This window comes from Mesocricetus auratus, unplaced genomic scaffold (genome assembly GCF_017639785.1).
Source record: "Mesocricetus auratus isolate SY011 unplaced genomic scaffold, BCM_Maur_2.0 Super-Scaffold_100691, whole genome shotgun sequence".
Classification (NCBI taxonomy): domain Eukaryota; kingdom Metazoa; phylum Chordata; class Mammalia; order Rodentia; family Cricetidae; genus Mesocricetus; species Mesocricetus auratus.
Window position 1 is genome coordinate 1 of NW_024429267.1, and position 22,257 is coordinate 22,257.

Genomic DNA, 22,257 nt, shown 5'->3' on the forward strand with positions numbered 1-22,257 from the left:
AAAAATGTATAAGCTTGAAGACAGTTCTTTTTAAATAACTCATTCAGGCCAAAAATAAAAAATAAAGCACACAAAATTTGTAGACTGCCATTAAATCAACAAGTAGCCATGAATCATCCAAGGCACGGATTAGCAGTATGGAGAAACTCTCCAATGAAATAATAGTGGACAGCTTTCCCAATCATGCAAGAGGCTTAGAGACATGACAAGAAAAGATCTTCATCATAATATAGAACTGTCAAAAGTATAAGGATTTTAGTCTTCACCAAGAAACATCTAAGTGAAACCTCATGATACTTAAACAGTAGATTTTCCAGCAGAAACACTACAGGCTGCAAGGAAACAGAATGTCACTTCCCATGTTCTAAAAGAAAATAACTGTCAATCAAGATTATTATACCAAGCAAGACTATGCTTCAGAAGTAAAGATCTTCCAAGATAGGCAGAAACTGGGGGAATTCATGACTGCAGTACCAGTCTTACAAAAGATGCTTAAGGAAGTACTGCATCTCGAAGTGAAAGGACTGCCACTGTGATTGAATGTGAAAATGGGAATTCCACTATAAAAATAGACACACAAAAATAGAATCAGATTATCAAATACATCAAACAAACTCCACATGAATTAGAGATGAGGAAAAGCAATATTGACAATAACTAGAAAAATCAAGACTGGTATAAGTTCCTATACTTCAATAATAACCTTGAATATAAATGAACTAAATTATCCAATCAAAAAGTCACTTGCTGCCAAGACTGATGACTTGAGTTCAGTCCCCAGGACCCACATGGAGAAGGAAAGAACCAGCTCCTGCAGGCTCTCATCTGACCTCCACACACACACTGTAGCACATACATGTGCCCATGCATGCACACATATATACACAAGTATAATACAAAATAAATAATAAAAATATAGGATTATAAATATATGCACCTAATGTCGGAGCACCTAAGTTTAGAAAACAAATACTAGAGGTAGTGGGGAATTTCAGTACTCCACGTTCATCAACAGACGGGTTATCTAGACAAGAAAAGCAAGTAACATTTGAGTCAAACTGTGTTATACATGAGATGTACTTCACAGACATTTGTAGAACATTCCACATAATGACTGCAGAATACATGTTCTCAGTCCATAACATTTTCTTTTGAACACGTCAATTGTTAAAGGCCACAGAACAAATCACAAAACAGATGAAATATCTTTTCTGATCATAATAGAATGGCACTACCACTCAACAAGAGAAACTTGAGAAATAGTGCAAGTTCATGGTGACCAAACAATATGTCACTGAGGAAGTTAGAAAAAATTTACATTTATGAAAATGGAAACACAGCATGCCAAAGCCCATGGTATGCAGCACAGACAGCTCTAGAGGTGGGAAACATACAACAACTAATTTCCACATTTAAAAAGAATGGGGAATCACTCTACAGGACCAGTTGCTTCATGAGCTCCAACAGGTCTTACATGGGGTAGATGTTAGGGTGAGCCAACCCAAGGCCTAGGTGGTAGCTGAGCTGGTCAGACTGGGCACAGAAGAGAAATCACATGGCTGTTCTAAAGGAGGAGGCTTAAATACCCTAGTGGCTTGGGGTGGGGGGCAGAGTGAGTGTCCTCCACAAGCTGGGTGTGTACCCATTTATAATACTTTGGGCAGGGGGATTGAGAACTGGCAGGGGAAGAGCTGCCACTTGGCGGTTTTTCTGAGAGGGCAGGGTTTGGAGAGGGAGAAATGGCCAGATTGAGCAGGGGTGAGCTGGAGATTTCAATAGAAAAAGATCCCCTAAAAGAGGATTAGAAATGAAAAATTCAGCAAGCTAGCAGACTATATATCAGCTTTTCTATACATCAATAATAATTTTGCAGAGAAAAACCATGAAATTAATCTTATTCATAATAAGCCATATAAACAAAACAAAACTCCAGGGATAAAATTAGCTAAGGAAGTAAAGATTTCTACAATGAGAACTGCAAAGCTGGTAAAGAAACTGAAGCAAATATTAGAAAATTCCCTTAAAATGAGAAATTTACAGAATTAGCATTATTAAATTGTACACTATACGATGTGACCAATAAAGTCAATTAAATGCCCATCAGAGTATCAATGGCATTCTTCACAGAGCCAGAAAAAAAAATTCCCAAAAGTCATATGGAAGCAGAAACAATCTCAATTATCCAAAGCAATCGAGCAAAAAGTGGACATCTCACTGAGCCACAGTTACTAAAACAGCATGGTATGGACATTTACACACCTGGACCAGCAGAACAGAAGCCCAGCCAGACCACACAAGTCCATCAATTGGTTCTCAACAAAAATGTCAAAAGTTTTTGTTGTAGCTGGGCATTAGTGGCACATGCCTTTAATCCCAGCACTCAGGAGACAGACACAGGCAAATCTGAGTTCTAGGTCAGCCTGGTCTACAGAGTGAGTTCCAGGACAGCCTCCAAAACAATACAGAGAAACCCTGACTTGAAAAACCAAAACAAAAAACAAACAAACAAAAAAAGTGAAATGCTGTCATTTGCAGCAAAAAGGCCAGCCCTGGTGGACAGAGTGAAGCACAGTAAACAGGCACACAAGATAAGCATTTGAGTGGTATCTCTCCTAAGTGAAGCTAAAGGGTCACCCTGCAAGTACATGGATGATTAAAGGGGTTCACAAAAAAAGGCAGGAGGAAGGCAGACCCACCAGCCCAGGGATTGCACCCCCACAATGGGCTGGCTCTCCTACAACAATTATCAATCAAGAAAATGCCTACACAGACTTGACCACAGGTGACTCTAATGGTAGCAATTTCTCAAAGAGGTTCCTTCTTTCCAAGTGACTATGATTTGTGAAATTGACAGCCACCGCCACTGCTGATGCTAACTATGCCCACAGTAATTGCCTTTTTAATGCAAAGTTAGCATTTTCCCTTTAAATGGCCATCTTAAAACTGAGATGTTTTTGGTTTCTCTGAAAGGCAAAGCAGCACATCGAAATGGAGCAATGGAAAGAATTCAATCCTGAGTTGTTGTTTCTGCTGCCCTACTGTGTAACACGGGGTCAGGGGGTGTTATTTGCCCTCTCTTGAGTGTCAATTTTCCTATCAGGAAATTTATTTGTCTTCCCAGGTGTCCTCTGCTAACACTAACTCTATTCTCCCTGTTAAGGACAGTGACTCTAGGATTGTCCTCTGCCCCTTTCAACTGGGTCTCCAGTTCTCACTAGCTGCCAGGATTAAGATCAATGGGTGTAGGCTTTCCCAGGAGAAGGATTTCCTGACTTGGGTGCCTTGGACTAGGTGCTTAGATCCTGAATGAAAAACCAGACTGGGATCAAGTCAGGGTCAAGGTGAAATGGCAACAAATAAATAAATAAATAAAATTTATTTTTATTTGATATGAAGTACATTCAATCTTTAAAATTCTAGGATGGCCTTTCCTGTTTCTACACTAGATTAAGAAGAGTGAATATTTGTTTGTTTGTTTGTTTGTTTTTTCTGGAGACAGGGTTTCTCTATAGCGTTAGAGCCTGTCCTGGAACTCTGTAGACCTTGAACTCACAGAAATCTGCCTGCCTCTGCCTCCTGAGTACTGGAATTAAAGGCATGTGCCACCACCGCCCAGGTGTGAATGTTGTTTTTTAAAATGTCTGTAATTAGCCAAATAAAACCAAAAGATTTGTAAGACTTGTCCCTGAGATGACTGGGTCCACAAACAAAACTTTGATTCCAAGGCCCTGAGAGCAGAAAGGTTTGAGAAGGTACAGGCAGATCAGAGCTGGGTCATTCTCCTTTTAATTACTCTTTCCCTAGGACGGTAGGCAGGATGATCTCTTTGAACCAGGGACTACCATGAAAGTCCGTTTGGCACAGTAGTACCTGTTGAATCCTGTGGGCATCCAGGACTCAGGAAGACTGGCTTCAGGCTCCTGGAGCTATTTTTTAAGCAAACTGGGACCACCTGCCCACAGCAGCCCAGTGCTTGCAGAGAACACTGAACACAACAAAGGTCCCCAACCCCATACTGAGCTTGCAGTCTAGTGGCAAAGTCCAAGGACACTCACGAAGTCATGGTGGACAGCAGGGTGCAGGCCTGGCTTCCACTCTCTGGTCCTAGTTACTCGTTTTGGTCTTTCTAGTCATTTTTGAAGTCATCCCCGACCCTTCATGCTTGAGTTCCTGGCTTGGGAATGGTCAAGACACATCAAATGAACCCGAAAAACGCGGTTTCCCAAGAAAGGCCTGGGTAAGACAAACTTTCAACTGAGCATTCTTCTGATACTGATGGCAGAAACCGAACCAAACGTCTCCTAGAGAGGCCCCAAAAGAAAGCCATTACCATCCACATAGTCATCGGCTGTCTTAGTGTGATGGAACACCAAGTTCAGTTCCTAGCACCTACTTTAGACTCGCTCACAACTGCCTGGAATTCCACAGGCACCTGCACCAATGAGTGACACGCACATACTTTAAAACAACTCTTAGAAAAAGAAAGATTTTGGCTCACAGGTTCATCCGTGGTTGATTATCCCCGTTGCTTTCACTTGGAGAGGAAGAGGCAGCTAGCTGGTCAGGTGTTCCGAAGACAAAGTGTTAGAGGAGGAGCCAAGGTCCTGAGATACGGCCCACCCTTCCAAATAGGACCCGCCTCTTAAAGGTTACACGGGCTCCCAACAGTGCGACAGGACCACACTTCTCACACCTCCGTGAGACTTTGGAGATCCAAACCAAAACACGCAATTTCTGGTGTTCCTGCCGCAAGAGAACGCCCTCAGAGGAGTGCTGGTTTTGAGACCGAGTTGAGGGCAGATGACTCAGCCTAAATATCTCCGTGGATTCTCCAAGACTGCCTCCTGGAAAATCCCAGAGTTCTTTGCCAGAAAACTTCAGCAGGCCACATTTGCATTCTTACTATTCTCAAACTCCACCTTGTAAGATGAATGGACCGGGCAGATGTGGCCCATTTCAATCATGTGTTTTCATGGGATATCTTACTTCCGGCCTTAAGAGGATAGGCATAAACTCTTGATGAGACATTATAGAGGGCAACAGCAGCGCAGACATTAGAAAACCCCAGTAGCAGGCCAGATGGATGCTTTTATTTGGGGTTGGGGGTGGGGTGCTACACAGTGAGCATGTGGAAGTCCGTTGATTTTCTTCCGCCAGAGCTCAAACTGAGATCAGGCTTGGTGACAATTGTCATTTTCCCACTGAGCCATCCTGCTGGCCCCAGGCTGATGATTTTAGAGGACAGAATCTCAAATAGTTGGCCTGCTCTGGTGTGAAGGTCTTCCACCAGGCAGTATTTGTCAAACTCTTTCCTCTTGGCCCCGCCCACCTTTTGCAGTTTCCTGAGCTCAGAAGGTATGCCTTTTCTGCTGGGATTCAAACGAAGGCCAAAGGCCAGGGAACCCCTAGACTTCTTTAGCTTTCTCACACATTGTTTTTCTTCCAGCCCCTTACATTTCTTCCATGAAGACAGGAAATGCAACAGAATGCTCTAGCTGATTCCAGCGTAGGCAACAGCAGAATTAAGTAACCGGTGATTAGCCATGTAGCAATGTGGGAGGCCTTTGTTTATTTAGAAACAGTGACAACTGGCCCTCCTTGGAGTTATGTGAGGATTAGACAACACAACCTGGGTGGGCAGCTCACTGCGTGTTGTACACACTGTCTGACATATGTAAACCCTGTGTGTCTGGGAGGTGCCAAGTACTCTGGCTGGACCACAGCCAGCTGATATGTTAACTAATATAATTATTTCTCAGGTCTAACTTGCTTGTCTTTTTTTTTTCAAGACAGGGTTCCTCTGTATTGCTTTTGAGGCAGTCCTGGAACTCACTCTGTAGACCAGGCTGGCCTGGAACTCACAGAGATCCACATGCCTCTGCCTCCCGAGTGCTGGGATTAAAGGTGTGCACCACCAATGCCCGGCATTTGTCTTTGTAAAAGGTTTGTCTCAGCCAGGTTCCCATGAGGGATTAAGGAATGATAATGAAGAGCTCTCGCGCTCGTGCTCTCTCTCTCTCTCTTTCTCTCTCTCTCTCTCTCTCTCTCTCTCTCTCTCTCTCTCTCTCTCTCTCTCTCTCTCCACACACACACACACACACACACACACACACACACACACACACACAGTCTTGCTCTGAGTTGCAGAGTGCTTTACAGATACTGGAGGACATAGCCCACTAGAGCTTGTGGCTCTGGCAGGCCTTGCCCTTCTCCCTCATCCCCTCTGCCTTGCTAAAAACCATTACATTGCATTCCTAAAGCTAGTCATCAAGGTGTAGTCCCTTATTTGGTCACTTCCTCTTGAGGCTCACCACCAAGGTCCAGATATCAAAGTATTGAAGTCCAGCAATCAAAAGCCCCCTTTGGCTCATCTAATTAACACACCCAATTAAAATTAAACAGCTCATCCTAACTTGGGGTTTCCCCTTTTATCTTTATAAACTACCATTTGCCTATGTGCCACATCTGTCTCTCTCTAGCCAGAGAAAGTCCTTTGTCCCTTTCCCTTGTCCCCTCCCCCTTCTCCCTCATCCCCTATCTCCTTTACCAAGGCATCCTAGCCCATTCTCACACTGATCTCCCCTTCTCCTTTTAAGGATGACTCCTACAAGGTCATTTGCTGCTGTTTTTCTGCCTGAGTCAGAAAGCAGCTGCTTTAACTTTTCTTTCCCACTTTATAAAGTATTTCTCGGTGAAAACAGGTGTTTGGGTGTGGTCTGTGCCTAATCCGGGGTCTGGGAGGAAGATCCCGCTGTTCAAGGGTCTCCTTCAGATATGAAGTGAGGTATTATTTGGATCCTGTGGGAAATAGTACCCAGAGCCTGAATTCGTGGCACCCAGACTCTAGCTTCGAATGAAACCAGACAAAACTCAAAAGACCTCGTACTCATTTCTTCCCCTTCCTCAAAGAGCCTGGGACGCAGTTTCCTGGTTTTATTTGAACTAGGGTCAAACAAAACACAGCTAAGTGTATGGATTTTAAGTGCTCAATGAGTTTTAATGACTATCAGTTTACCATCCAAATCAAAATAAAGGACATTCCTAGTACTGGAGGTGACTTCTCTTCTTCCCACTCCTCTTCCCACCCCTCCCCCCACCCAGAGGTGACTTCTGACTTTTACCACTACCACCAGTCTTATGTGAGTCTTTTATTTTCTCATTTCCTTTTATTTTATCTTCTTTCCCTCCTTCCTTCCTTCCTTCCTTCTTTCCTTCCTTCCTCTTCCCCTCCCCAGTCATGAACTCTAAGAGTTACTCATGCCTGGCTTTTGTTCAACTTGTAGCCTACAAAATGTCTCCATGTTGTCACACTTTTCTCCCTCCCACCACTCACTTTTTCTCCCCTGAAGCTGTTGTTCCCAGGCATATAACACAACATGCATTCAACTGTGCAAACAGAGCTAGTGCACGTGGAGCTGCTGGATGACAAAGGCAGGCAAATATCTAGCTTCACAAGAGTGTTGCCCGGGAGCTCTGAACACTTGACACGCCCTAGTTTTTGAACATGTCACAAAGGAGCTTCTCCATTGGAGTGTTCCCTATGGTCTTTCGGAAGAAGAGGAGCTCGATGCGCTCAGCAGTGATGAACCTCAATGATGGGAGCAGAAGGAGCAATTTCCCAAACCTGAACAGGAGGAAGGATGCTGTTAGGCTTAGGGCCAGCTGTTGAGCAAGGCTATGGGGGGGGTAGAGGTGCCCAGGGCCAGCAGGGGGCATTTCAGGGAAAGGCCCCTGAGTTAGAGGGTTCACTTCCACCTCCCCACTGGTTAGGAGCATGAAGAAGACAGGAACTCGATAATATTATTCATTATGTTGTCAAGATTATAAAGTGAGAAGTTGTTTCTTTGCAACATGCATGTGGGGTGTGTGTATTGAATGAATACATGTTCACCGAGCTGTCTGTCTATGTGTATGCTTATGTGTTCGGGTGGTAGTTGAGGTCAAGTGTCTTTCTGGTCCACTCTGCACTTTATTTACCAAAGCAGGGTCCCTTGCTGAACTGGAAGCCAACCAGTTCTGGCTAGTCCAGCCAGCTAACTTGTCCCAGGGACCTCCTGAGTCAGCCTCCCAGGTGCTGGGACTGCAGGCAGCTGCCAGGCCTGCTAGCCTTCATGCCAGTTCCAGGGATCTGAGCTCCAGTCTAGACTCCATGTTTGTGCAACCATCTCCCAGCCTGTGAGACATTTCTGATAGCAATCCTGTTTATATGTTTGTTGATTATATGGACATTCTAAGTTATGTTAGTTTACATAGAATTATGAATGCCTGTCTGTGAAACACCTATTAAGATGATAACTACTACTGAAAATATTCTGAAGTCAAGGGAGAGTTTGACTGCCTGAGATCTGAGATACACCCAGAAAAAAAAAATCCATCCTAGTTTCAAGTAAGAACCATTTGCTAAAGTGGGGGTTCCAGGGTGGGGAAGAGAAAATGAAAAAAGAAAAGAAAAGAAAAAAAAGAAAAGAAAAAAATCAGAACAAGATGTCCCTGGGGAGGATGAGTACGGCTGGGGTCAGAGCCTGCCACCCAGAGGTTGAGTGCCTCGGTGCAGCTGCTGGCTTGATTGATTGCACCGGGAGAGCTATGAGAAGCCGTGCCATTCATTCTGAGCTGAGTGGCTCTGCCCACCTAAAACACTCCTTTCTCCTGTGAGCAGCCTGTGAACAGTCACACACCCCACACACATCCTGGTCTACCTTCCCCTCTCCTGTCTTCCTAGTAGATCCAGGGGGAGGGAAGAAGTAACTGTGAAGTCTACTGGAGAGTTACTGCAAACTGCAGGTATGACCCCACCTGGTAGATAATGGCAGGTAATGTCTCACAAATGGACTTTTAAAAATAAAATAGAAAATAAAGTAGAGACTAAGGATGTAACTCCTTAGAGTAGAGTTCTTTGTCTTTTCCTTTCCTTTTTTTTTCCTAGACAGGGCTTCTCTGTGTAGTCCTGGCTGTCCTGGAACTCACTCTGTAGACCAGGCTGGCTTGGAACTCAGAGATCTGCCTGTCTCTGCCTCCCCAGTGTTGGATTAAAGGTGTGTGTGTCGCCACTGCCCAGGCTTAGTAGTTTTGCTTAGCAGGCACAAGGCCCTGGGCTCCATCCCCAGCAGCACATAGCCCATGTGTCACCAACCCTGTCATCAACCCAGTGCTCTGGAAGGGAGGCAGGAAGATCAAGAGCTTAGCTTACCCCAGCGGCATGGTGAGTTCAGGGCTAGCTTGGACTACATGAAACTTAGTCTCAAAGCAGTGTTTCAGAGCAGATCATACAGAGGAAGGGTGGGTTTTAGTTAGTGGGACTTGGTTTCAGTGTCTCTGTGTAGGTTGTGCTGAAATACATTGACCCAGAGACTGGAGACCCTGCAGTGATACTCAGTTCTGCCTAGAGTAATGAGCGGCAAAAGTGATCGAGGAAGCCTGTGTGTGCAGAGGCCAGAGGTGGTCCTCCTCACCCATTACCCACCTTATCTTCATTTCGCATGTGTGCACTGGTGTATATACCCACAGAGGCCAGAGGACGACCCTGGGTATCCTGTACATCCCTGCTGTTGTCCCTTGAGATGAGGTTTCTTTTTGTTATTTAGACTGGCCGGACAGAGGGCTCCTGGGATCTGCCTGTTTCTGCTGCCCAACACTAGTTTTTATTTATTTAGCTTGCCTTGTCCTGCATTTTCAGCTTTTTCACATGAGTGCTAGGGATTTGAACCCATGTCCTCATGCTTGCACACCAAATGCTTATCCACTAAGTCATCTCCTTAGCCCTTCCTCCCTATGTTTTGAGACAAGGTCTCTCAACTGATTCTGGAACTCATCAGTTCAGCTAGGCTGGCCGGCCAGTGAGCTCCCTGGATCCACCTGCATCCACCCCAATTCAGTGCTGGGGTGGCAAGATGCATGCCACCATGCCTGGCTTTTAAGTGGGTGCTGGGGATCCAAACTCAGGAGCTCATGTTTTCTTAGCCAACACTTGAGTCAGTTTTCCCCTGCCCCTTCATAGAAAATCTTCCTCAGTATTTTTGAGGGCTGGCCCCAGAGGGGACTAGAGAGACCCCTGGTTTCTGGTGGTCTGTGATGACCCCTCTTGTCATGCTATGTCTGTCAGGCCTTAGTGCTGCCACTTCACCATGCTCCCTCTGTTCCCACACCACATGCTGTTGTCCTTGTCTACCGGAGAGGTACTGGGCAAGGATCAGGTCACCAGTTCTTCAGATAGAATGCAGGTAACGTCATCTAGTTCAGAGGCCAGGCTGAGTGGTACAAGCCAGCTGATATTTCAGTGTCATTCCTGATGCTAGGCTAAGTTGGGACCCTCCACCTGCATCCTCCCCCCAACCTCCAGTGGCCACATCCAGTGTTCATTCATGCCTGGCTTTTCCACACACCTCCACAGCATGCCTTCCATACTTTCTCTAAAGCTTGGCAAACTTTCCTTTTGAGTTTTGAAAGTCAGACACATCTCTTCGTTCACTCCTTGCCGTTAGCCTTTCTCACCTCCACATTTGCACACTGTTGTCTACTTCCTGCTCCCTGTGGTCACCCCCCCCTCAAGGCCATGACCCTGTGGAATCTCCTGGACAGGGAAGCTGCTGTTCTGCCTTTTGTGCCCATTGCCACACAAGTCTGCATGAGATCCCATCCTGAAGCATGAAGCCTCCTCCCACAGACTCCCAGGTGTCCCCTCCACCTCTCTCATCAGACAAGCCTTTAGTGGGCACTCCAAGCTCTCACCAGGCTGGTCCCAGCGTAACTCTCTGGTTCAGTCTCCTACCTTCTACCAGCAAGACTCTTTTGACCCTTCCATACTAGAACCCTGCCTAAGAATGCATGCCGCTGGTCTCTACCTTCAAGGATAAGATTTTTCTCTTCTTTTTAGACCCTTATCCTATTATGGAGACAAAGTCCCTGTCAAAGACTCAGGTTATAGAAGGACACACCTATAAGACTAGCACTTGGGAAGCAGAGGCAAGAAAACTCTGACTTTGAGACCCATGTGGGATATAAATTGAAATCCTGTCTTTAAAAAGTAAAAGTTTGCCAGGTAGTGGTGGCATATGCCTTTAACCCCAGCACTTGGGGAGCAGAGGCAGACAGATCTCTATGAGTCTGAGTCCAGCCTGGTCTGGTTTATAGAATGAGTTCTAGGACAGGCTTCAAAGCTTTACTAAGAAACCCTGTCTTGAAAAACCAAAAAAAAAAAAGTCAAAATTTAAAAGCCTGACATTTGCTATCTACCTCAGATACAAACTATTTTCCAATCCTGACCTGGGTGATCCTTGTCATTCATGTGGCTACTGTGGCTGAGCTTCCATCCCTGTAGGTTTTGTTTTTGGTGCCTTTCTGGACCTGTGTGTGTCCCCAGGAGGTGTTGGGTAGATGCTGCCTACTGAGCCCTTTATCCTGTCTAAGCAGAGAAGCCCAGAGATGCTGTGGGAGAGGAGGTGGAAGGAAGGAGGAAAGCAGGGCAGGTAGACGGGAAGGTGGGTCATTACTGTCACCTAACAGGCTGGCTGGGGTGGTGAGCCTTGCTATACTGGCTTAGCATCACTTGGGACTGGTCCTGCAAAGCCTCCACGTGGTCAGGATCCTTCAGGCCTCGAGTCTCTGGGGGGGAGAAGCAGTACTGATGAGCGACCTTCCAGAAGCCTGCCTGACCCCACAATCCCTAAGAGTACCAGGCCACACCTCTTTTCTCTGCTCCCCCTCCCCCAGAAAGAAGGCTATCTGTTTACACCCAGGTGGGTTTATGAAGAGCCCAGCAGAAGGAGGTCACCAGAACCCTGCCTTTAAAAAAACAAAAACAAAAACCTCCCAACCATGTCTCTGGAAGGCTTGGGCCAAGGCTCAGTACCGGGTTTGAAGAGGACCAGGGCCTTCATGCAGGCAAACTCTGTGGGGTCCACTGCCAGTGCACGGAACCGGGAGATTGTCTCCTGCAGAAAGCGCATCTCTGCGCTGGCCAAGACCAGCCTGCTCTGAGAGCCGCCAGAGGCCTCTGGTGGTGCCAGCAGTGGGCAGCTGTCCAGGGGCAGAGACCACTGTATGGCTCCAAGGAGGAAAAGCTCATTCCACGCCTCTTCCAGCAAGATCACCTGTGAGCAGAGGGGGTTTGAGTGTCAGCACAGGTCCCGCCTTTTCCAGGCACAGAAGGGCTGCTCCCAGGGGCAGAGAGCCTCCTGATCTCTGTCTGCCCAGGCTCTGGCTCAGCTACCTAGGTTTCCAGATGCCTTGTGGACTCTATCCAGAGCTGTGGCTGGGCCATCCAGAGAAGTCTAGAGCCCAGGGGTGCTGGACAGCCTCCGGATGATTTCAAGAGTGTCAACCTTGAGTGAGCTCTCCTGGATCACTGTGAGATCTTTGTCTGCTCAGAGAACTTTTCCACATGTGGAAATGCTGGGGTGACACTCAGGCCTGAAGTCATGGGGAGCCTGTGTTCTAAAGGTACCCACCAGAGTGAGCCACTTGGCTGTTCAGGGTATGCAGATTGCTGTCTTGAACAGAATGACTACAGGCCAGACAGTGTGCAGAAGGAAAGACAATGGACCCAGAAAGCCACGGGTCCTATTTGCATCCTGGGCTCTATGCATCTCTGGTGCGCATCCTTCCCCCCAGAGACATATATATATATATATATATATATATATATATATATATATATATATATATATCCACTGCCACTGTCTTAGCTCAGTGACACAAATACCCCATGGTATGCACAAGTACACCAGGGGGATATATGTTCCCCAAAGCTGGCTAACCTATGAGTGCTGACCATGCCTGGCCAGCTCCAGCAGGCAGGCTGTGTGGTTTACCTGATCCCTGAAGGGCAGGTTGGAAAACACGGGCAGGTTTTTGGCCCATTTGACAGCCATGAAGAGTAGACGAGCTGATGTCTCATGGATGCCATCCAGATTGCAGGGGGATGCAGGGAACTCAGGGTCATTGCTGGTGACGTCGATATTCTCTTCGGCTGTTGAGGAAGGATGTTGTGGCTTTAGTGCCCGCTCTGTGGAAACTGAGTGAGAGGATACATGCCTGCTACCCTTCCACTTACCATCCTCTGGCTCCAACTTAGCACAAGTTTCAGCGGTGATGAGACTGGCCATAAAGTGGTGGCCCATGGCCCTGGCTGCAGATGAAGATGTGGGGCCTCGGGGACTGGGCCCTGCCAAAGCAGGGGAAGCCACCAAGGGCTCAGACCGAGGATCACTGCCTGCTTCCATGCCGTCCAGGTGGACCTGGGCCATGCTTCGGGGTTGGCGCTCATTCTGCACAGCTTGGAAGGCAGAGAGACTCAGGACACACCTCTTTGGTCTTTTGTGTGGGGAGCACCATCCAGATCCCAAATAAATCACATGGAGGCTTATTCTTAATTATAAATGCATGGCCTTCGCTTGGCTTGTTTCTTGCCAATTTTTCTGACTTAAATTATCCTGTTTATCTTTTATCTCTGGGATTTTCTTGTTCTTTTGGTTTTTGAGACAGGGTTTCTCTGTAGCTTTGGAGCCTGTCCTGGAACTCACTCTGTAGACTTGGCTGGCCTTGAACCTACAGAGTTCTACCTGCCTCTGCTGGGATTAAAGATGTGTGCCACCACTGCCTGACTGCCTCATCTTTCTCTATTTCAGTATACCTTACTTTCACTCTAACTCGTGGCTGGCTGAAGGGCTAGGTGGCTGACCCCCGATGCCCTCCTCTCCTTGTTCTTTCATTCCCTTTTCCTCCTTTTCTTCTCCTATTTATTCTCCCTGCCTGCCAGCCCCACCTATCTTCTCTCCTGCCTAGCTATTGGCCGTTCAGCTCTTTATTAGACCATCAGGCGTTTTAGACAGGCACAGTAACATAGTTTCACAGAGTTAAATGCAATATAAAAGAATGCAACACATCTTTGCATCATTAAAACAAATGTCCTGGAGCATAATCAGATGCAACACACCTTAAGATAATTTTCCACAACAAGTGACACTCCCTGCTCTACTGCCTTCCTCACCTCACCATGCCCATCACTCACCATCTTGGTTCATGCCTGCTTGTAAGCACTTCTTCAGTCGGCAGGCCTGGCACTGGTTGCGATGGGCCTTATCCACCGGGCACATTCCTGCCCCCACCTGGCACCTGCAGAGAACAGGGAGCTCCTGGGGGCAGTGTCATGCCCTCGACTTTGGACATTTGCTTTTCCTGAACCATCTCCAGCCCGTGCTAGGTAGGCTGGGGCAGGCGGGGGGGGGGGGCAGTGGCACCTGTAGATGAGCCTCCGTCTCACACTCCTCTTGAAGAAGCCACTGCAGCCATTGCAGGCGTAGATGCCGTAGTGCTTCCCACTGCTGCTGTCCCCACACACTCGGCACTGGAGTGAGGGGCCCACACCTGAGTGGGGAGCAGGAATGGACTGAGATGGTTGCACCCCCCATCCATCCTTTTCCAAGCCCGTAGTTCCCACCTTTCTAGTCCAGCTACAGTTACACCACTGCCATCTAGAAAAGCAGTTTCCCCACTATGGCACCCGAGCCCCAGCTTCCAGCTCTTACCATCTCTACCCCCTCCATAGCCTATTTCCAGCAAGACAGCCATGCTGCCCTCACTTTCCCAGCCCGTTCCTTCCCTGGCGGCGGCTTCCGGCCCTCATGACAAGGGTCATAAGATCTCTGTCTCTCAAGAGCACCCGTTTCCTTCCTCAGGGGTGCCATTGTTGGGTCCTGCTCTGCTGCCTTCGAGTTTCTAGGACTTTGGGGTTGTTGGCAGCCCCCTTCATGCTTGCTTACAGCCTGGGGGTGGGGACTTCATGGCTCCAGCTCCTCTCCCGGTCCCCTGAACCGACTGCTTGTATTCTCTTCCTCAAGGGCCCAGACCTCACCTCCAGAAAAGTCATACCTGTTGGATCCTCTCCAAGACCCCACCTGCCTGGAGACTCCTTCTTGGAGGCTGTCACAGCCACAGCTACAGCAGAAGCAGCCACTGTAGAGCTCATTGGATATGGCAGGTCCCAAGGGCAGCCTGTTACTTGCCTGCAAGCAGCTGCTGGACCTAGCCTATGTCTCCGTCTCTACCTCTGTCTACTGTTTGTCTGGCTGGCTGTCCATGCGTGTCTCTCTTCTGCTTCCCTTCCCTTGTGAGAGAGGAGTTTTCCGTCTGGAGCGTTCTCCCCACCTTGGCTCTGGGTCCAGACTTTTCCTAGCACAGCTCTGGGTGCAGGGGTATGATCCTCTTAATCTTTACTGTCTCCACAGGGGATCAACTGGCCACACCTGCAGCATTACGCAGGTGCCCCTGGGAGCTGGTCAGTCCTACTGCCTTCACACTGACTCCTAGTGTCCCTGTCCATCCTTTGCTGCCCCTACACACACTGCCCAGGACCGAGCGGCCTGGCTGACACTGACAGATCTTCTGGGGGAGGGCATGTTGTAGATGCCACTCCCCCAAGGACTTTGAATGTTTTTGTGACATTTGCCATGTATTTGAGGCATGTGTGCCTGTGTGGGTTCCTGCCCTGGGTGCTTGCTCACTTTGGGTCCTGGGAAACCCATCCTCTATCCTAATAAAGGACTGCTTGGGGCCTTGCTTTGGGGACCCGCCCCCTGGAAAGCTAGCATCACCAGATGTCTCTTCGATTCTGGTTCAGGGGTGGTGTTGGGTAGGCTGGGGCCAGAGGAGAAGTTGGTGGGCATTTTCCCACGGCATGATGAGGTAGGACACGGCTGCCTGGAGCAGGTTCTGCGTGCCCAGGAGGCCTTCACTTCCTCCGCTGACCTGGACTCCAGTGCCAGGCAGTCAGTCTGTCTGTTGAGCCCAGCTTAAACCTGGGATGATTTTGTGGAGGGAGAGTGGGTGGGAGTGCCAGGGCCCCCACAGGAAGAGAGGTGAGGACAAGGACAGATCCACCGCCATGCATGTCTCTGCTCTGTCATGGGCCATGCACCCCCAGCAAGCGGCAGCCTCCGGGAATCTTGGTTTTCTCCAAACACCTGTGTAGTTGGGTAAATGAAGTTAAGTCATTCCCAGAATGTGTTTTGGTGCCTGGTACAAAGAAGGCTGAAGCAGCACCCCAGTAAACATCTTGTCCTGTCAGCCAGTCTGGCTTATGCCATCCTCTCCCCAGGCCTAAGAAAGACAAGGAGTAGCATGACCTGGGGGAGGGGAGTCCCATCCTCACCTGGCCTTGCCTCACAGGATGGGGGAGGGCAGTTTCTGACTGCATTAGAGCCTGGGAGCTTCTAGTGGGATCATGGAGTTAAGTGGACAGAAGGGGTGGGGCATGGCCTCCTAAGTGGGGCTAACCCTCACTGTGACAGGGAAGCACTATTGGGGATTTGGGAAGTCAGCTCAGGGACTTTGCCGGTGATCCGCCGAGGCCATGAGCCTCTCACCTGTCCTTCCTGTCCTCACTCTGACCCAGAAGCCAGTCAGGAACTTTCCTGGACAAGGCCGGAAGTTCCACTTAGCAGCCAAGCCAGGGCATCAGAGCCCAGGTATGTACTTGGCACACGTTACCCGCCTCACACATCCAAAGGTCACTCCAGCGAGCCTTCCATCCTCTCCATGGGCAGTCTCAGTGACAGACATTCATGGCTTCTGTGACCGCTTCATGCCGGGCTCCTCACCCAAGATCTATGTCCCCATATCCCACTCATCCCGAACTGACCCGCATAGACACACAAGTGGGACCCGAGGACTCGAGCAGGGGCAGAATGGGTCAGGCTGAGCTGACAGCGTCCAGCCGAGCCAGTGTGGAGGGAAATGAGGAAGCCGTGGGTGAAGAAGAGACAGCAGGGAGGAGGAGGCAAACACGGAGCCTCAGCATGAAGTGCTCTAGGAAAGTGTTCGGAGACTTCTCACACAAACCACCACACACAGAGAAGCTGACACTAAGAGCCTCAACTCACAGCTCAGAGACAGAGAGGCCCAGAGTAGGGAGGTAATTTGCCCCAAGCCACACAGACATGGAGCGGCAAAGAGGCAGGGATGGAGGTGGGTGTAAATCAGTGAAGACCCACCCAGAGGCTCCAGTGAGACACTTGGTGGGCTTGTGCCAGAGGGCGGGGCCAGCTAAAGACAGGACCCAGGGCCTGAAGGACAGTTCCTGGCCAGCACTGAGACTGGCGCTTTATTTGCTGAGCTCTGTGCGCTTGTTTCTTCAGCTCTGAAGCAGGTGGATGTGCCCTGGGGAGAGATGGTGGGAAGATGGTTAGTAGGGCAGAGGGAGGAGCCAGGTAGCCTTGAGCCTCATTTGGGGCTGACAGTATAGAGACTGGACCGAGGAAGGGATAAAGTCCTGGGGTGGCCCCAGGGGGGCCTTGGGGAGGCTTTCAGGCAAATTGAGCCCAGTGACCTTGACCCACCAGGTGTGAGCTCTAGGCAGGTGCTGGGAAAATATGACCACGGGATGCAATGCCTTCCCCATGGGGCATTGCTCTGGTCAGGCCCTGAAGGCAGAGCCAACAGGTAGAGTGGGTAAGGGGGTGCCCCTCCTGTTCACTTGCTTCAACCCTACCTTTCCTCTTCCAGACCTGCTCAGTGTTCCCTCAACCTACCCGTTCCCTATTGCTAGACCTCGTGCAGGGCCAGGCTCTGTCCTTAATGTTGAAGTTTACTCTGGGTCTACTTCCTCCCCTCTATCCATATGGAAGGCACCAGAAATGGGCTTAGACTTTAACTTAGCATCTGGTCAGAGGGCATTTGAATAGGTCTGAATTTGTATTCCCCAGATATTCCCACCTTTGGTATGTTCGGCTCCCCCAGAATTGAGCTGTGCTGGTAAGAATGATGATGACAGGAGATATACTATGTAGGGGTTAGCTGAGCCTAGGGTGTAGGGGGTCCCCCAGCCTGTGACCGCCAGCTGCTGGGGCAGACGCCAAAGGATTACTCAACTCAAAGCCTTGAAACTGCTGACAAAGCCACCAGAGGCCACCTTATTAATGCAATTATTCCTCTAAGGGACAGGTCAGCAATTTCTTCTGATTCCCTAGAGGCCTGGGGTACGTGGTTAGCATGGTGCAAGCTGCAGGGTTGACCTCCTTAGAGCCTGGACTCGTAAGTCCCTAGTCCCAGTCTGTCTGGGGCCTGACCTGCCAGGGCTCTGCCTGGTGAAGGAGGGCCTGACCTGGCAGGTTGGGATGGCAGCTGCTGCCTGTCAGCTTGGTGACTGGCTTCCATTCCAGCAGCTGCATGTCTACAGCATGGGGTCCCTGGAGCAGATCTCCTGTACTCCATGCTAGCCTTAAGCTCACTATGACCTTGAAAAATTTCCAACTTTTATTTGGTTCTTTGACAATTTCATACATGTTTAAGAAGCATCTGTCTATTATATCTCTCCTGAAACCCTCCAACTGACCTCTATCATACCCTCCTCCTCCCTACAGATTCCCTACAAACAAATAAACAAACAAACAAAAGATCCCAACAAACAACTACAAACACCACATTTTGACTTTGCGGGGAGGGGTTTGTTCGTTTGTTTTGAGACTCAATGAGTTTAACTGGGAATGTCTGTGTGACTATGGGTTTGATCTGGAGGGCTCCTCGGTGTTACACAATGACTGCCCCTCCCTCGGGATCTATTGGTAACCAGTATTCAGTGGGGAGAAGGGTCGCATAAGCTCCTTTCTGATCCATGTTGGAAGGCTAACAAGCCCAGTCTTGTGGAGGCAGCCACAGCTGCTCTCAGGTCAGCTGTGGACTTCTGACCCTTTCCCCTCTGCCCCCTTAGTGTTGGGGTCACGGGGTGAGCCACCCCACCTGCTTTGTGTGGTTCTGGGACTGGTACCAGGGCTTTATGCCAGGCAAGCAAGCCACCACCTGAGCCACACCCCTCTCTTTGAAGAGCTACAGTTAGTTGAGAGCATGCGCTCTTCAGAGCTAGAGGCCCAGTAATTTCATTTCCCAAACCTAACCAAGAACATTTCCTGAGGACTGAATCCTGCCACAATTTAGTGAGACATCCACCTGTGGGTGCATCTGTGTGCCCCACCCCTCCCACAGAATGCCTTGCAGCCACTTCGAGCAGCGGGTGGGTGGGAACACCGCTGCTCTCTCAGCTTCAAAGCCCTTCAAGACAGGGTTTGCAGCTTGATTTCATAGGTCTCAGGAGACTAAAGATGGCAGGATGCTGGGCTCCTTAGCCAGGCCCAGCTGAGTCAATGGCTTCTTTATCTAGCACGGGCAGTGGCCAGGTCAGAACTCAGAGAGGCAGACACTTGTGGACAGACACTAGCAGTCCCTCCACAAAAGCTCTTTATTCTGCCCTTTAGATAACATTTAGAAGTAATCAGATATTCCCTGCACAGCCATCCAGTCCATCAATGGAGAAGTCTTTGCCCTTAGCATTTTAAAGACCTGAGAAGACCTAGAGGCCCTACCCTGGGCTCCAGCTGCAGGGGACTCTCTCCTTCCTTCATCTGAGATGGCAGGCATCTGGGTCGGTTCCTCCCTCCTGACAGACCCTCTGAAGGGTGGGCACCTCTGTTTCCTAGCAGATCAGTGTGTGTGTGTGTGTGTGTGTGTGTGTGTGTGTGTGTGTGTGTGTGAGAGAGAGAGCTCTCGAGAGACTGAATATGTGTGTATGTGTTGTATGTACGTGTGTGTGTACATGCGCATGTGCATATGCTGGAGGACAGAGGTGCCTTGCTTCACCTTATTCCCTTGAGACAGTTTCTCAGAGAAGCACCCCAGTCCCCTGGATCTGCCCACATCTGCCCTCAACACTGGGATTCCAGGCACATACACACACACAGCTATGCCCTACTTCTGTGTGATTGGCAGGGATTTGAATTCAGGCCCTTGTGCTTGCATAGTAAGCACTTTACTCACTGACTGAGCTGCCTCCCCTGACTCCTACTAGAAGAATATTCTAGAATCACCATGGCAGAAGTTCTCATCAGAAGTAAAATTTTTGCTGTTTTTTTTTAATATTTCCTGATTGAATATGTTTTACAGCTAAAATCAGGATAGAAGAAAGTACTTTCATTTTTAGCAAACAGGGTGAGTAGATAGGAAATCATACTGCCCTGAGTAATACTAATAAGAAACACTTAGGAATAAATTAACCGTAGGCTGGGCACATGGAGTCTGTTCTAATGCCTTCTTAACTATAAGGCTAACACATCTACAGCTGGTCTGGCCCAGCCTTTGCTGAGTGAACAGCTGCGGCCCGCAGCAGCTCATCCAGGGGCTCCCACCCCACCCTGCCCAACCACCTGCTGAACCGAATGGTAAACTAATTCATTGTGGGCCATGGGTCAGATCTGGAGTAGTGAGGACTGTGGGGTTTCTCAGCGGGGGTTTGGGGAGAGTAAGGAAAAGTTTGAAAACCAATATAGAAGTATTTTAAAAATTGTCTTTGTTTTTTTGAGACAGAGTCTTGACAAGCAGTCCAGCCTGAGCCCCAGCTCCCAGGGCCAAATTACCACTGTGGGCAGCCATGCCCTGTTAACTTATAGCAAAAGGCCCAGCCATACCAACGCACAGGAAAACCAAAGGGATTTCTCTGCAGGAACCTCCTTGTTTTCCATGCTGACTCTCCATAGAATGTTTCCGGAGCTTCAAGGGTATTTGGGAGAATTACCATGGCGGGGCATGTATGAACGTGCAGGAATGCACACAAGGGGTGAAAATAGGCCATGTGCTGTGTTGGCGCTGCTTGTCACTGCCCACATCTACTTATTCTTGAGGCCCCGGGCAATGTCGTGACAGCTGCAAGGATTATAGAAAATCCCCAGAGGGGCTTCGATGACGGAAGTGTCCTAACATAACACAGGGTGCCATTTTCTATGTGACTTTTGATACGGAGCTGTTTCCTGACACTCTTAGTTATATTCTCTCATTTGTCAAAAGTGCTAATCCGAGGCTCACATCTCCTGCACCTCTGCAGGGAGATGAAGGTGTCCTTTAGAAGGGTGTTTTTAGAAGAAACACACAAGGTGGCGGGTTCAGGAGGAACAGTTGTTCCCTGTCCTTTCAGCCTGCACTGCCCAGCCCTGACGCCACACAGAACAGGTGTTCTTCCCTGCACGTGGCCTTTGGTGCCTGTGCACAAGCGTGTGTGCAGGGGGGGGGGGAACAACACTGACGTCAGGAATTATCCTTCATCTCTCTTTCCCAGTGTTCTGTAAGACAGGGTCTTCCAATCAAACCCAGAGCTCATCAATATGGCTAGTCTTGCTAGCTAGCTCTGGGATCCCATCTCTGCTTTCTGCGGCTGGAGCCACAGGCAGGCCACCACACCCACCTGGGTTCCAGGGGTCCAGGTTTTCACGCATGCGTAGATTGTGCTTTAACAGCAGAGCCATCCCCACCCCCAGCCCTTGTGGGGCCTCTCACTAGTATCTTCTAACTTTCGTACACACAGACTCACAGTCCACCAAAATGTGGTTTTCTGCCACCAAACCCCAGACAAAGAAATCCAATCTGCTCCACTTGCTATATTATGACCCTTGTCTCCCTTCCTTGACCCTGATTTCTTTTACGGTCCTAAGGATTGAACCCCAGGGCCTCAGGCATGCTGGGCACACCCTCTGTCCTGAGTTACATCCCCAGGCCAAACAAGGCGTGTTTCTGAGGTGTGAAAAAGGATTATGTGTAGGGAGAATGAGACAGTGAGTTACAAAATATCACAAAATCCAAAGTCACACTAAGCCGCAGGCATGCTGGTGGATATTAAATCTATTTAAACATACTAGTTTGTTTAATGTATTTAGCATTAGCCTTATTATTTTACTGATCCTTTCTATTTCTTCAGAGGAAATGTATTTCTGACAGCCTATTTTTAAAGGGAACTTTTAATTTAGGTTGTGACTATTTTATTCTGAGGTGAGACACCTGCATAAGACACCAAAACAACACTTTTGGAAGCTTGTGACTATTTTGAAAATAAAACACTTAAAGCATAAATAATCAAAACATGTAAGGAGGCTGTTTGTGGTGGCGCACGCCTTTGATCCCAGCAATGGGGAGGCAGAGGCAGGCGGATCTCTGTGAGTTTGAGACCAGCCTGGTCCACACAGTAAGTACCAGGACAGCCCAGGGCTACACAGAGAAACCTCGTATCAAAACAACAACAAACCAACAAAACCACATAAGGGATCGTTAGCTTAGTTTGCCTCGATAGTGACACCATGGTTATGTAGACTAAAACAGCCAGTTCTGTTAGAGACCTGACCTGTAGTGTTTAGATTTGCTTCTGAAACTTTCAACAGAACAGCATGAAATTATTAGTTAGTATTATTATTGTGTGGGTGTGTACACAGTTGGAGGACAACTTTC

The 22,257-nt window shown here is 48.6% G+C and overlaps 1 protein-coding gene across 1 annotated transcript; it reads right to left on the reverse strand.

Moving 5' to 3' along the window:
• Positions 1–6,979: 6,979 nt before the first annotated feature.
• On the reverse strand, positions 6,980–14,968 carry Nr2e3 (nuclear receptor subfamily 2 group E member 3). The gene is made up of 8 exons (XM_040740254.1): positions 14,872–14,968; positions 14,241–14,367; positions 14,012–14,115; positions 13,055–13,276; positions 12,813–12,970; positions 11,852–12,092; positions 11,499–11,604; positions 6,980–7,627 (listed from the first exon to the last, which is right to left on the reverse strand). Exons 1-8 carry the CDS (start codon positions 14,966–14,968, stop codon positions 7,495–7,497), a joined length of 1,188 nt encoding a protein of 395 aa, XP_040596188.1. The 3' UTR covers positions 6,980–7,494.
• Between the last annotated feature and the right edge of the window lie 7,289 nt (positions 14,969–22,257).